The sequence below is a fragment of the Bicyclus anynana genome, chromosome 17 (genome assembly GCF_947172395.1).
Source record: "Bicyclus anynana chromosome 17, ilBicAnyn1.1, whole genome shotgun sequence".
Classification (NCBI taxonomy): domain Eukaryota; kingdom Metazoa; phylum Arthropoda; class Insecta; order Lepidoptera; family Nymphalidae; genus Bicyclus; species Bicyclus anynana.
The window spans coordinates 15,034,630-15,049,211 of record NC_069099.1 but is presented as its reverse complement, the minus strand read 5'-3'; the positions used below and the strand labels follow the sequence as shown (position 1 = coordinate 15,049,211).

The following is a 14,582-nucleotide window of genomic DNA, read 5'->3' as shown; positions in this document are numbered from 1 at the left end:
TGAACTTTATAATCTGTGTCCATAGTTGACGTAACCGATTAATCTATGGTTGACGTTGACGTTTAGTTGATGTTTCATCCCTATATTCAATGTACTCTATGGTTTCATGTTTTTATGTGTTTGTGCTCAAAAAGTCAAAAACATTTTAAAAAATTAAAAAACGTTCTATGAATTTGTAAATTTTTGTAAATTAATTCAACATCATCTAAAATAACGTAAAACTCCTGAAAAATTATAAAAATGTCGAAGGATGACCTGCTTTACGTGAGAAATATGAGTGCAGTAAGTGCAGTTGTCATTTTATATGTATAATTTACAGCATTCACATATATCAAAAACCGCCGATTTGGTCAACAAATTAAGAAAACTTGGGAAATCCACTTCAGCATAAATAAAATCTCGTGTCACGGTTTTTGTTGTCGCACTCTGACTGACCGATTTTAATGAATGTTTTTTGGTTTAATGGTTGGTATGAGAGTTAATTGAATAGTCATTTTAGTAAGTATAATTTTATTGAAAGAAATAATTTTTTACAAGTTACATGATACATTAAGTTACATGATTATGTATTGGTGAGCCTTTCATTAACTTCTTATCTATGATTTCTGGCATTAAGTACATAGGATTGTTATATCTTGTTGAATAATTGAACTGAATGTTTGTTTTATTCCATAGCTTTCTTTACATACTAATGCTGTGTGTTTAAATGTGTTTAAATGCCTACCTTACCAAGCTTTTAACATATTGCACACCAAACTTTAGCTTAAGGATGGCATACAGTAATAATATACAACTTACCATACCACTTCCAAAGCCAATGAGATTTCTCAAAAGTAGATAGCATCTCACTATCCAATGCAACATTGACCCTGGGAATCCAGGTATACCTCTGTATAAAGTTATATGGAGACAACAAATAAGGTTCTAGTTAAATAATTGGCTGAATAAAAGTATGTTTCTTGAAGAAAAAAACATTTTTTTATCACTCATCTTGATCAAAAAGTTTGCAGGTGTACCAATGTTAATGATCTTTGCTGTAAAACATTGTTGTAATCTTTTTGATAAGCAGTGGTTTCATTATTAAAGTAGAATTATCAATATTTTTTTAGGTATAAGTGAATTGCGGGGTGGTTAGGGTTAGGCCATTGCTGGGGTTATTGCATTGCTGGTTCCCTTTTATGGTAAATCAGTACTTTTTTACCATGTATTTTTCAGTCAGAATCAGAGGAAAACGAGGATCTACAAGACGTTTGGGATGATAGCAAGCTGAACAGAGCATACGACAAGGCTTTGAGCATGGCTAACATTGAAGTGGCCAAACGACTGGCAATGTCTACTAATACACAAGTTGCTAATGATGGTAGGTACTTTCAAATTTTTACTTTACTAAAGTCCGGCCGCTCAGTGATTGCGTTTCTGAAAGCTTAGTGATGTAACATGAGAGAGAGAACAAAGAAACGAGGCAGCTGAATATGTATGTCCTATTTGCACAACCTGTCAAAAACACAATTTCTATGCGGCCGGACTTTAGGGTATATCCTGCAGTTTCATTCGCTATAAAGCTTTATATTAAATAACCTTTAACTTAAGTGACACTATAAAAGTATTTTTAAACTTGTGAAATCCACCAAACATCTATTTAGCTTACAGCCATAACTGCCCTTAGACCTCTTTAATCTGGCCCTGTCTCAGAATCAGTTTTACTTCCCCTTTGTCTTTGTACAAAAAGCAATTAGTTTTTGATATTTTGTGTGGAGTGACTTGACACTGGCGAGATAAACTGTACCAAGTTGGCACACATGAAAGCCATAAAGAAGAATTAAAATGAATCGACCTTTTATATATCTTTGGATGATACATATAATGACTAGGTTTGGTATTTTGGACATATTGTTCAGAAAACACCTAAATGGTGTTAGTCAATTCATATTATGGGGACTACAACTACAACTTTCAATTGCAAATAATATAAAACATAAAATTTTCTTAGGAATATTATTCATATAGAAACTCCTTCAAATAGTTTCAAGCTTTTGAAGATCAACACAAGTGTGTTCATATATAATTACTTGTTGTTTAAATATGTTTGATTTGTTAGATAAAAACTTGTATCTTCCAGGATCTAAAACCAATAAACCTACACCAAACTCAGCTTCGAAAAGTCAAAAGAAACAGAATACAACATGGAAGGCAGGCATGCATTGCCGCGCTGTCTACGAAGAAGATGGCTTGGAGTATGAAGCGTTCGTCATAAGAGTGATTGACACGAAAGAATGTGTTGTACGCTTTTTAGGTATGTATATATACAGGATCCTCGGGAATATTTCCCATAACTCAATATTTATTCAAAATGTTCAAGGAATGTGTGTTCTAAAATGAATATTTTGAATATTTTTGAATATTATTTGAATATTTATCAATATTTTTCTGAAATTAAAAATCTAACATTTTCTCCATGCCATCTAAGTCATAATAGAATTCATAATAGTACAGGTACACAAGTAAAATGTCTAATAAAGATCACATAAATGACATGAATTTATACTTCGTGAAACAAATAATCACTTATTGCGGGTAGGTCGCCGTTGGATCGGGCGGACAGAACGTCGCTTCGCCGTCGTCACCTATCGATAAAGACATAGTGATGGGGAAACTTGTATCGACCATATTTATCGAGCCGTAATTTTTCGTGAGATTTACCTATCGATGAAATTAGTTTATTACGGCTAGTAGGGTTTTTGATGACGTAAAACTTATGAGTCAGTTTTAGTATGCCATCTAAGTGTAGCGTGCCTTAAGACTCGTCTGTAATGAGCCTTATTATAACGCACAATGCTTAGTTATGCAAGTTTATGCTACACGGCCGAAAACGGGTTTGCGACGCTCCAGTCACTCGTGGTCGCTCGACATTGACGCTCGATTCCTAAATAGTAATCCGCTATATATATTTCTTACTGTAACCTTTTGCTATCGATTAAATATTATTAGAACCTCAGACTTGTTTCACTATAATTCCTTCTCGAATTAATTCAATCCATAAATTGAAAACCTACACTAAGCACATAAAATGCGCGGCCTCCAGCCGCGCGCGTACCGATCCTCCGTACGTGACATCGCCTTTACAGGCTACGACCGGTAATTTCACCTAAGCACATAACTATGCGGAGTGTACATCGATTTTTACGCGGACAAAGTCGCGGGCGTCCTGTAGTCCTTAATAACGATGTATATATATTTTTTAAAATGCAATTCGGTATTATGTCAATTACTTGGTATGAAAGGATACTTTTTTTTGTAGTTACGAATAATAAAATATTAATTACGCAGTGCAGTTCCCATAAGTATTCTCATTAACACGTTCGCTGCGGTACGAGGTCAGTTGATCTCGTACGTCTAGTGTCGTCGAGAGATACGAGGTCGATGAACCTCGAGCCGCACCACATAAAGTTTCAGTATGAGATCAAAAAACCTCGTAGCTCACCAGAGGAAAGTAAAGAAAAATCAGTGGCGAATGTGTTACTACCTTGGAAGTTATGGGAAATACACGCATGTTTTAATTTTCAGGCTACGAAAACTCTGAAATAGTAAAATTGAATTCCCTGAAGCCATCTTTAGGTAAAAGGGAGCGAAACAAACAAATCGAGGAAGCGCTGGTCGACAATATGGACGATGGGTTGAGCATTCGCTCGCACACCATTCAGGACATGGACGTCAGCGATAGGCCACAGAGCTGTGTCAGCTTAGGTATACTTTTAAAAATACATTTTATTTATTCTTTCTACTTCAGGATTCTATGATATTAAAGCTAGAGTAAGAGCCATGATAGCCCAGTGGATATGACCTCTGCCTCAGATTCCGGAGGGTGTGGGTTCGAATCCGGTCCGGGGCATGCACCTCCAACTTTTCAGTTGTGTGCATTTTAAGAAATTAAATATCACGTGTCTCAATCGGTGAAGGAAAACATCGTGAGGAAACCTGCATACCAGAGAATTATCTTAATTGTCTGCGTTTGTGAAGTCTGCCAATCCGCATTGGGCCAGCGTGGTGGACTATTGGCCTAACCCCTCTCATTCTGAGAGGAGACTCGAGCTCAGCAGTGAGTAGAATATGGGTTGATGATGAAAGCTAGAGTACCCCAGGGCTCAGTGTTAGATCCAGTCCTATACACAATCACAAACTCCTGGAGTATCAGTAGCAACTTTTGCTGACGATACAGCATTACTAGCTGAAAATGTAGAAGCATCAAAAATCTTACAAAAAAGTCTACAGAATTCCTAGTTATTTGTATAACATACTTAACAGAAAACTGAATATATATATCCAATGAATTTATTTGCTAGCAAAAAAGTTTTGAAAGAATTCTTATTAACATTGAATTATGAAGAAGTTAAAACTCTACTGAAACATATTACATAATATGAGTACAACATTACACACACACAAACACACACACACACTTTTATGTTTTTAGGTTTTAGTTATACCCACTATGATTAATTATAAATATTTTTAATTACGGCTCGTTATGGAAGAGCGGAGCCTTCTGTCACAGGAGTGTACAATTCTTGAAAGCAGACTAGCCTTTAATTATTATTTGTTACTGATTGATGTTAACGAAATAAACTATTTGTTAACTACACTAAAAGTGTAGCAGGAACTATAAACTGCGATTGGAACACCATCCCAATACACTGGCAGCTCAGCTCACTATACCAGACTATCTTAAAAGACAAAGAATCTTGGAGCTGGATATGTAATAGTCCAGTTTTAACAACATTATGAATGTCCCCAGTGAGGGATACTGGTGTTTCATCATCATTGTCATGTCAGCCGATGGACGTCCACTGCAGGACATAGGTCTTTTGTAGGGACTTCCAAACATCACCATGCATCCAGCGAATCCCTGCGACTCGCTTGTTGTCGTCAGTCCACCTAGTGTCACATACCAATATCCAAAACTCATCTGCTCATAGTCAAAATCAAAATCAAAATCAAAAATCATTTATTTCAAGTAGGCTCAGTTTACAAGCACTTTTGACACGTCAGTTGACTATTTGTAAAGATTCTACCACCGGTTCAGAAGGCAGGTTCTGCTTTTCTTCTGTCTTTTTGACTGATTTTCCTTAAAGAGTATAACCCTAGAGTTATGGAAAATACCCTTCAGCACCCCATATAAGTAAAGCAGAATAATTAACGAAAACTTGCTTTTGAAATTCTCATTTAAATTTCCTTTTATTTTGGTCAAAATTTAATTGATCAATTTTTTATACATGTTTTAGAAAATAATTTAACCGTTCCAGTATCTGTGAAAAGGAAAAAATCAAAGAAGAACAAATCAAAGAAGACAAGCGAGCTGTATCTTCCAGAACTACCTTCCATGCCCCTACCAGATATTGCACACTTGAAGAATGTAAGTCAATACATATCTACATTCTTTTCGCTATAGAGGAAAGGGATTTAGACTCACCATGCTACTGCAGGGCAGATTGGTGGGCTTATACCTGAATTAGAATAGTATTTGATTGTGTAAATATCTTGTGTGACTTATCTTAGATGAAAGTATCTGAAATACAGATACAATAAACGTATTTACATCTTGTATTTGAAATGCTTTTTGTTTTGTATCTTATATTTATTTTCTATACATTACGATACATTTTCCTGGTAAATTAGTATTTTGAAGATACTTTGTTTCCCAAGATACTTTTCCTAAAATGAACTTCGCAGTTTTTCTTTTTTAAAGGTATATACGAAGTTGTTGTACCCACTTACTTATACCAACAGTGGTGGTATAAAAAGAGGTTATTGGATTACTTGAGTTTATATTTCTTAGGCACCGTGAACACCGTCACGCTGCCACAAAGTAAGTATTTGGATATTTTGGTAGTAATTGGTGAATTACTACATGTATCCATATTTTTCTCTTTGTGTATTATGTCTACTTCTAGCTAACGCCCGAAATTCCGTTCTTGAATTTATGATTTTTTACAATTCCAGCAGTAACCATGAAATTTTCTGGGATGGGAAAAGTTGCCTATGATCTGCTTCGGGGTCTAATGTATCTCTATACCAAAATTGTAGACTTATTTCTCAATTCTCTACGTGTGTGAAGTCTGCCAATCCGCAGTGGGCCTGCGTGGTGGACTATTGGCATTACCCCTCTCATTCTGAGAGGAGACTCGTACTCAACAATGAGCCGAATACGGGTTGTTATTGATGATTATTATTTTCAGATGGTTGCAATGGACTTGCCCCTTCCACCTCCGCCTCCCATCGGTTTCCCCACATCCAGCCACAAACCTGACAGCGAAGACCAGGCCATCTCCTCCATGCTCCTCAGCTGGTACATGAGCGGCTATTACACTGGACTCTATCAAGGCATGAAACGGTAAAAATAAAATTATTTTTTAATAAAATTATTTTTTAATAAAATTAAATAAATAAATTAATTTGTTTTTTTTTTTTGTTTTTTACAAGTTGATGCAATCTAAAATAGAAGCGGGCTAACTTGTTATGAGAAGACACAGAGTAACCAGAGTTTTTTTTTTTCTTTCTCTACAAATTAACCCTTGACTTCAATCTCACCTGGTAAGTGATGATGCAATCTAAAATAGAAGCGGGCTAACTTGTTAGGAGGAGGCACAGAGTAACTAGAGTTTTTTATTTTTTCTCTACAAGTTAGCCCTTGACTTCAATCTCACCTGATGGTAAGTGATGATGCAATCTAAAATAGAAGCGGGCTAACTTGTTAGGAGGATGAAAATCCACACTCCTTTCGGTTTGTATATGACAGCGTACCGGAACGATAAATCGCTTGGCGGTATGTCTTTTTAGGGTGGTAATTAGCCACGGTCGATGCCTCCCATAAGCCAGACCTGGACCAATTAAGAAAACCTCAATTAGCACAGCCGGGGATCGAACCCAAGACCTCCGTCTTGTAAATTCACCGTGCCACCGACAAAAAACTTGTATGTATAGACTAAACATAACTTTAATTAATTTTTTTAATTAAAGTTTTTTTTTTTTTAATTAAATTTTTTTTTTCAGTGAACGGAACGAGAAGAAACATCACTGCGAAAAATAATGATGTAGTACAGTTTTTAATTGATTTTAATATTTGTTTTGTTTGAACGTATATTGCATTGCTATACGACAAAGATGACAATATGTAGGCAAAGTTATATCATTATGTGAAAAATAATGTAAAAAATTAATAACTATGCAGGATGTCAAAAATAATAAATAAAAAAATTGGTTTTATAATTTTTAAAAAGTTTATTTTGTAATGCACGTAACATAAAAAAGGACTAATAAAAAAATAAAAATGCTGTATTATCGATTAAAAAATAAATTAAATTAACATTCGTGCTAAATTGGCCTGTAATGTCTAAACTAAATTGACAGGTCTATTTTTCGTTTTACAGTTTTTGTTGTAAATAAAAAGTTGTTTTTTGAAAAATGGTCTAAATATATTTTAGGAAGTAATATATTATGTGCTTGAAAGTTATAAATATTAATTTTTAATTTAGATGTAATATATGTTTTTAGAAAAGCAAAGTCCACATGACTTTGCTTTTCTTCAATGAATGTTGGAGATTTTTTTTAATAAATATAATCAAATTTATATAAACACTCTTCATGAAAACATTTATAAAAAAAATTTGGATATTAAATGTGATGTTAAATTGAAAATAATTCGCAAAAAAAAATATAACAAATGTCAATTTAGTTTAAAAATTCTAGACCAACGCACTATTATTATGCCTCCAGTTAATTATATTTGTTCAAACTATGTACAAAATTTACAGAAAGTTCTTATTATGAACAGTTTTATTTAGTTTTGAATGCTTCAAAAGTTTGTGATACATTCATTTACACAGTCATTTCTGAATAGAACTATTTTAACAGATCAAAAAAGGTTACTGCTAGTCTAAGATCTGGCATTAGAAATATATACCCTCATCTGTTATTCATTAGTGCTATGAAATAATTGATAGATAACGTTCACAGTGCAAATAGGTTGCCTAGTTAAATTTCGGCCAAACACATTTTTCATTCATCCAAGATCTAGAAAACCATGAACTAGGTCAAAGGCAACCTAATATAGTCAAATTAAGCATAAAATAAGCATTCATCAATATGTCAAATATTACACGACTAAATAGCTGATGAAGGTATATAAATAAAATGATTTAATATCTGGCAACCCCACAGTTGCATTGTGAAAGCAGACAACCTTTACTTTTTCAATTCTTTTGGGTATATTCTATTAACAAGTTTACGATTTTATTTAAACAACCAATGAGGGAAGGATAATAAATAAATTAAAAAAAATAATTAATAATTCAATACTGTCCGGCCGCAATTTTACTAGGCAACGTAATGTGTCAATGTGAATATTTACAATCATTTATACATTTCATAGGCCGGATCTCGTACTATGTCATCTACAGCTCGTGCGGACTTGACACCTGCCTCGAATGATGTTTGTACTGTTTTTGTATGATTGTGTTTGGTGTCAACTTAATGCGCACGAGTTATACATTCGTGCCAGTAGTTTCAACTGTCAAATTTGTACAGAACAATTGCAAAAATGTTGAATTGCAACAGAATTTACACCATATATCGTTTAAATTGTCATCATAAAGAAAATTGTTAATATCGTAAATTGTGACAAGATTCTCTGCGAGTTGCTTCGATATTTTATTTATTTTACATCATTTTAGATAAACTGTAAGTATAAAAAATAAATATAATTTCTAAGTTATTCGGATTTAATGTTACAAATAACTTGTTTATTTGACAATTAAAACGTTACGATTAAATTATTAAACAATTTTTTTTTCATTTACATTGGTGGGTAATCTCTGTGAAGTTCATTTTTAACAGACTTCCAAAAAGGAGGAGGTTCTACGTTCGGCTGTATGTATGTTTTTTTTTTTTTTTTGTATTGTAAATTTCAAAATATTTTAGGAATGCATGTAAGTACTTCGTCCTTATTTTATTGATATTTTCAATGTTGAAGCATTTTGGTATCTCTTGGTCAAAAATTAATTATTTTAATTTTCAATTTTATTTGAGCACTTATATTAAAGTCAAAAATGTTGAATAAAGTCCTCGATTAAAATTGAAATTTTTCGAGAATAATGTATATTTTTCGTTGAATGAAATTAAGCTAAAACAATAATTGTTTAAATTAATTGAATCCATGAATAAATAGTATTATTTTTGAACCAATTTAATTTTTTATTTCAATAGCCTATGTAGTGTTATTCAATATATTAATAATTATTTACATTTGAAAATCAATATTAGAAAGTCTATAGCTTAGCAAGCTTAAAACTCACTATTAACGCGCGCCTACCGCGCGTGGTCACCTCGCCGTCCGTTCGCCAGCAACGGATGTTCTAGAGCAAATGGACATTTTTGGATGGTGGCTTATTAAGGAACAATGCATTATATATAAATGTCAAACTAATATACTTTTTTTTAAGAATATTGAAATTCATTTTTTTAAATTACTTTATAAAACCATGTGAACAAAAATGGTATCTGATTATGGGATACATCATATTCAGCCCACTCTTGAGTTCGAGTCTCCTCTCAGAATGAGAGGGGTTAGGCCAATAGTCCACCACGCTGGCCCAATGCGGATTGGCAGACTTCACACGCGCAGAGAATTAAGAAAATTCTCTGATATGCAGGTTTTCTCACGATGTTTTCTTTCACCGTTCGAGACACGTGTTATTTAATTTTTTTTACATTTACACAACTGAAAACTTGGAGATGCATGCCCCGGACCGGATTCGAACCCACACCCTCCGGAATCGGGTCATATCCACTGTGCTATCACGGCTCACGGACATTTTTAGGTGACATCTTATACGTGTCCGAGGCGTAATAATGAATTTTGAGCTTAATACGAAACTGTGTAGAAATGTCAAAGTAATATTTTTTTTAACAGTATTGAAGTTCATTTGTTGAAATTCTGAACATATTTTTGGACTTCTTTTGAAAATGATTGCATCACACTTCAATATCGATCAATCTATTCGCATTGTCACAAAGTCTAATATTTTATGTTCCACATATAATTGTAAGCCGGATTGGATAAGAGTCTTTTAACCAGTATTATGTTATTGTATACTAGCGGACGCCCGCGACTTCGTCCGCCCTTAGACCTCTTTAATCCAGCCCTTACAGTAGCATCGCTGTAAAAATGGAGTAACTTCTCCCGTTTTCCCAACATTTCCCTTCACTGCTCTGCTCCTGTTGATCGTAGCGTGATGAAAGTATACTATAAACTGCCCAGGAGTATGAAGAGTAATTGTACTAAGTTTCGTTAAAATCCGTCGAGTAGTTTTTGTTTCTATATCGAGCATACAGACAGACGAAAATGTTACTGATTGCATTTTTGGCATCAGTATCGATCACTAATCACCCCCTGATAGTTATTTTGGAAATATATTTCATGTACAGAATTGACCTCTCAACAGATTTATTATAAGTAGGTATAGATTTCGTCCTTGATAATATTTAAGCTACTTCCTTAAATATTATATTACCTACTACTTAAAAATTAGGGCATGGCAAAGTGTAACTTATAAATATCAATAGAATAAAATAAAAATACAATATTATTTACATTAAATACCACAATTTACATATAACAAAAAAACCTTTAGGGTAGTGTCACACTTGTATGACTCACCTCTATAAATTAAATTAGTTCACGCCACTTATAATAGCTAAAAGGCGCTGTTTAGCAATCAAAAGTTAGCGTTAGTTATTGACAGTTAAACACATTTTATTAATTATATAATGATTTATTTATTTTGCTATCATCCGCGAAAAGTCGACGAACCGGAGCATCCTCAGGAGATGTTGACTCTACAACGTGCAATTGCAAAAATTGTAGAGTCAACATCTCCTGAGGATGCTCCGGTTTCGGGGTGAAACGTACGTAGAGAGTATTTTGTCGGACCTGGGTGACGTTGTCGCATGGGTTCGTCGACTTTTCGCGGATGATAGCAAAATAAATAAATCATTATATAATCATGATGAACTTCCGCAAAGTAACGCCTGCTTCTATCCAACATTTTATTAACATTTAAAACAATAGGGTAGTTGACTCATATTAAAATAATATAAACAATATTAATTTCGTGTAGGTACGAATAGTACATGGAATAAGGGTCCGAAATATATCGTTATTAGGTAATTAATAAAAGTTAAGGATTTCTTATAAAACTTAATTTAAAAATCATGTATTTTTTCAAATTTTCTAAACGTCCATTTTGTGACGTCAAAATGTTACTTGATGTACTAAACGACTAATATTTTTGTCAAACGCTACGTTTCGGAGGGATTTGTTAACGTGACGTCATGAAACAGTTGAAATATAGACCAACATGGCCGACAGCGTTTTGGCTTGTATTGTCAATAAATATTTAAAAATTAATATTTTTCATGTAATCAATAAAATAAGACTTTTTTAATCTAATATAACGCTAATGAACAATTTAGGACCATTAAAAAAAGTGTCAACTAGCCTATTTTTTCAATAAATGTTTTTTTATTATATTACTGTATATTACCCAGATTTGTTTTAACTAAAATGAATGGGTAAAAGGGTAAACACAATTTACACATAACAAAAACTCTATAAGGTAGTGTCACACTTGTATGACTCTCCTTAGTAAATAATAATTATTTCACGCCACTTACTTAAAATAGCTAAAACGCGCTGTTTAGCAATTAAAAGTCAGCTATTTGTTATTGACAGTTACACACTTGACCTCTGCATATATCAACACATGTATTATTAATTAATTAATAACAATCTCTTTAAATAACGTTTTTTGCATGATGTTATGGTATAGACCCCGACAAATAAGTTGAACCAAGATGACAGTTACAGCCCAGGTACAATAATTATAAACAAAAAGCGTTACGACCAATGATTATTTTATACTATAGATACGTGCCTACAAAATCACCACAAAAAGTGATCCGAATTTAGCGATTCCACTGAGTTACATACACAATTTTGTGTGTTACTTACATTATATATTTATGTATAAATACTTTTTACACTTCCTAAACACACAACTCGACATTGTCGTCAATATTCAGATATAATGTGCTTAAATAACTTTCATTGTTCAAAACGTGACTAAATTAAGGAAATTAAAACGCAATAGTGCCACTAGATGGCGCTGTTTCAATTCCTTAGATATTTACATTCAAGCGATCGTCACAGTATGAAAACATTGAAAACTCATACTAGGGACCCTGGTTGCCTTAGTTTTGATTCGCTAGTGCCCTATCTCTAGTATAAAATATCATTGGTTACGACGCGTTCTCCGTGGTTGTCCGGTATTATTAAATAAGTCAAATAATTTAAAAATTCGTACGCTATTGTAATGGCGTCAACTTGTGGGCTGCTAGACTCCGCACCACGAGATTAGTCCCGTAGACGCGGCGCTAATGTCTTAATTCATTTATGCGCTCTCATTGTCATTTGTGTAAGGTGCTCTCAATTTTAGTTCAAGTTTTAGCCGCGGGACTTCTTTCCTGGCGCGGAGACTATGGTTACTCGTGGCACCTCTTACTGTACAACCGCATTCTATACATACGAGTATATCAATTTATAAAGCTATGTTCAGACGAGCGTGCTGAGTTCGTGCGCGTCGTGGCTGAGGTCTATGGTGGCGGCTGGGACGCCTGGTGTGGCTGCACCTTCTCCAGGAGGTGTGCTTGTTGGAGGCCTGAAAAAAAAAATGTATAAGGTTAGTTGAAGTATAGGTATATTGACAAATCTCAGGCTTTCAGCGTACTAATCCAAGCGCGCAGTAGGTAAGTCATGGCGTAATAAAATAAAATACACTTCTACTTCCATTTCGTATTTTACTCTATATGGAACCTCAAACCATATCAAAAAGCTATTAATTCCGACAGCTATAGGTCGTTTGATAATGTTCATTAATTACCACACGGGTAAACCGTGTTACAATGATTTTACTGGCTAAGAAATCCAGGCTTCCATAAAAGAGATTCCATTCTCTGCCACTGCACATAATTAGCCATTGTAGCACTCGTGCTGTCTATTGTGCAACTCAACTAATTGCACTAAAATCACTCGTGCTGCAATGGCCCTAATTACATGAATATTCAATACAATAAATACAGAAAATTCACAAAATGCACAACAATAATATGAGGTTTCTAAGTTAACCAATTCTAATTTCTAACACAAGATTTTCTTAGACAGGGATAATTTTTTATATTCCTGAACACACAACTCGACATTGTAGACGATATTTAGGTAATATTTGTTTAAATAACGTTCGTTGTTGACCACAACTAACATTAAGTTGACTAGAAATTTCCTCTTTTGAGCGCCTCAATTTTCATGCGCTTGTAACACATCTAATACTATTTAATATCATTTGGGATAAGTCATGTTCAGAACAAAGTGATGTTAACTGAACTTATTTAAACAAACATTTATCTAACTAAATCTAATCGAGCCTTAGTTTGGTACCTGTTTATTGTAATAAAAAGAACAGTGTAAAAACAGCATCGCTACCAAGTTATTGTAAAAAATATGTGGTTAAGATCAGTGACAACCAGTAAATAGGTACCTACCTCTTTAATGTACGGTTTTTATGCATGTGTGGCAAAGTATGTAAAATGATACGGTTACGTACGGCAAATTGCGGACAAGTTTCGCTGTATAAAAATAAAAGGTGGCGGTTTATCACAAGTACCTATTTAATACATAAACAATAAACATATAATAAAACACTAAATTGCAAAATACTGCACAGGTAACATCTACATGAGTTTTAGACAAACATAATATTCTACCTACTAGCAAATTGACACCGCCATTAGCTAGATATTTTCAGGTAAAAAAATAAAGTTTAAAAACTATAACCCGACTACATAAAAAGGGGTCACGGTAGAGTCGTGGTGCCACAAATATTTTCAGACGTTTGGTTTCTTTTCTCCGCAACATGGCATTTTTAAGTGTCGTCGCACGCGACTGCCACAAAGGCCGCCACAAGAAGCAAGAAGGGGCCACAAAAGTAGCTGAAGCGCGCGACAGCCACTTGTGGCCGGTGGTCGACACATGCGGTCGGTGGCTGCTACTTTTTTTATGCAGCATGCAGTATCATAATGAACTCGAAGAAAGTTTAATTGCGCTGCTTTTGTTAAGAAAACGTCGTCGTAGACGACTAATTTTATGCAGGTTAAGATGGAAGCGGGCTAACTTGTTAGGAGGAGGATAAAAATCCACACCCCTTTCGGTTTCTACACGGCATCGTACCGGAACGCTAAATCGCTTGGCGGTACGTCTTTGCCGGTAGGGTGGTAACTAGCCACGGCCAAAGCCTCCCACCAGCCAGACCTGGACAAATTAAGAAAATCTCAATCTGCCCAGCCGGGGATCGAACCCAGGACCTCCTTTTGGTAAATCCACCACGCAAACCACTGCGCCACGGAGGTCGTCACGTTATTGGATACATCCAATTTTAACGGAGAGAAGCGAGCAGGAACTATTGTAGCGTGTGGCG

The 14,582-nt window shown here is 34.5% G+C and overlaps 2 protein-coding genes across 5 annotated transcripts in view; one reads left to right on the top strand and one right to left on the bottom strand.

The window, feature by feature from the left end:
* The first annotated feature begins 91 nt into the window (after positions 1–91).
* Positions 92–7,124, top strand: LOC112049442 (survival motor neuron protein). 4 transcript variants are annotated; one of them, XM_052886597.1, is made up of 7 exons: positions 92–282; positions 1,216–1,360; positions 2,120–2,293; positions 3,565–3,744; positions 5,280–5,410; positions 6,234–6,388; positions 6,478–7,124. In XM_052886597.1, the coding sequence occupies exons 1-7, from the start codon at positions 241–243 to the stop codon at positions 6,479–6,481; spliced, it is 831 nt and encodes a 276-aa protein (XP_052742557.1). In that variant the 5' UTR covers positions 92–240; the 3' UTR covers positions 6,482–7,124. The 4 variants fall into 4 exon arrangements, with proteins under 4 accessions (XP_052742557.1, XP_052742558.1, XP_023943086.2 ...); XM_024087318.2 differs by having other exon boundaries at positions 93–282; positions 7,048–7,124; XM_024087319.2 differs by having other exon boundaries at positions 94–282; positions 5,301–5,410; positions 7,048–7,124.
* A 131-nt stretch (positions 7,125–7,255) lies between these two features.
* The window catches only part of LOC112049436 (uncharacterized), a 47,136-nt gene continuing 39,809 nt past the window's right edge, over positions 7,256–14,582 (bottom strand). The window contains exon 4 of the mRNA XM_024087311.2: positions 7,256–12,770. Coding sequence (XP_023943079.1) covers positions 12,665–12,770 — 106 coding nt within the window. The 3' untranslated portion in view covers positions 7,256–12,664. The remainder of the gene's footprint in view (positions 12,771–14,582) is intronic.

Excerpts from the sequence above, each read along its gene's own strand:
- LOC112049442 (XM_024087318.2), top strand. The coding sequence starts at position 241 with ATGTCGAAGGATGACCTGCTTTACGTGAGAAATATGAGTGCA. Across the intron at positions 283-1,215 it reads ACGTGAGAAATATGAGTGCA|TCAGAATCAGAGGAAAACGA; the intron begins GTAAGTGCAGTT and ends TGTATTTTTCAG. Across the intron at positions 6,389-7,047 it reads CTCTATCAAGGCATGAAACG|TGAACGGAACGAGAAGAAAC; the intron begins GTAAAAATAAAA and ends TTTTTTTTTCAG.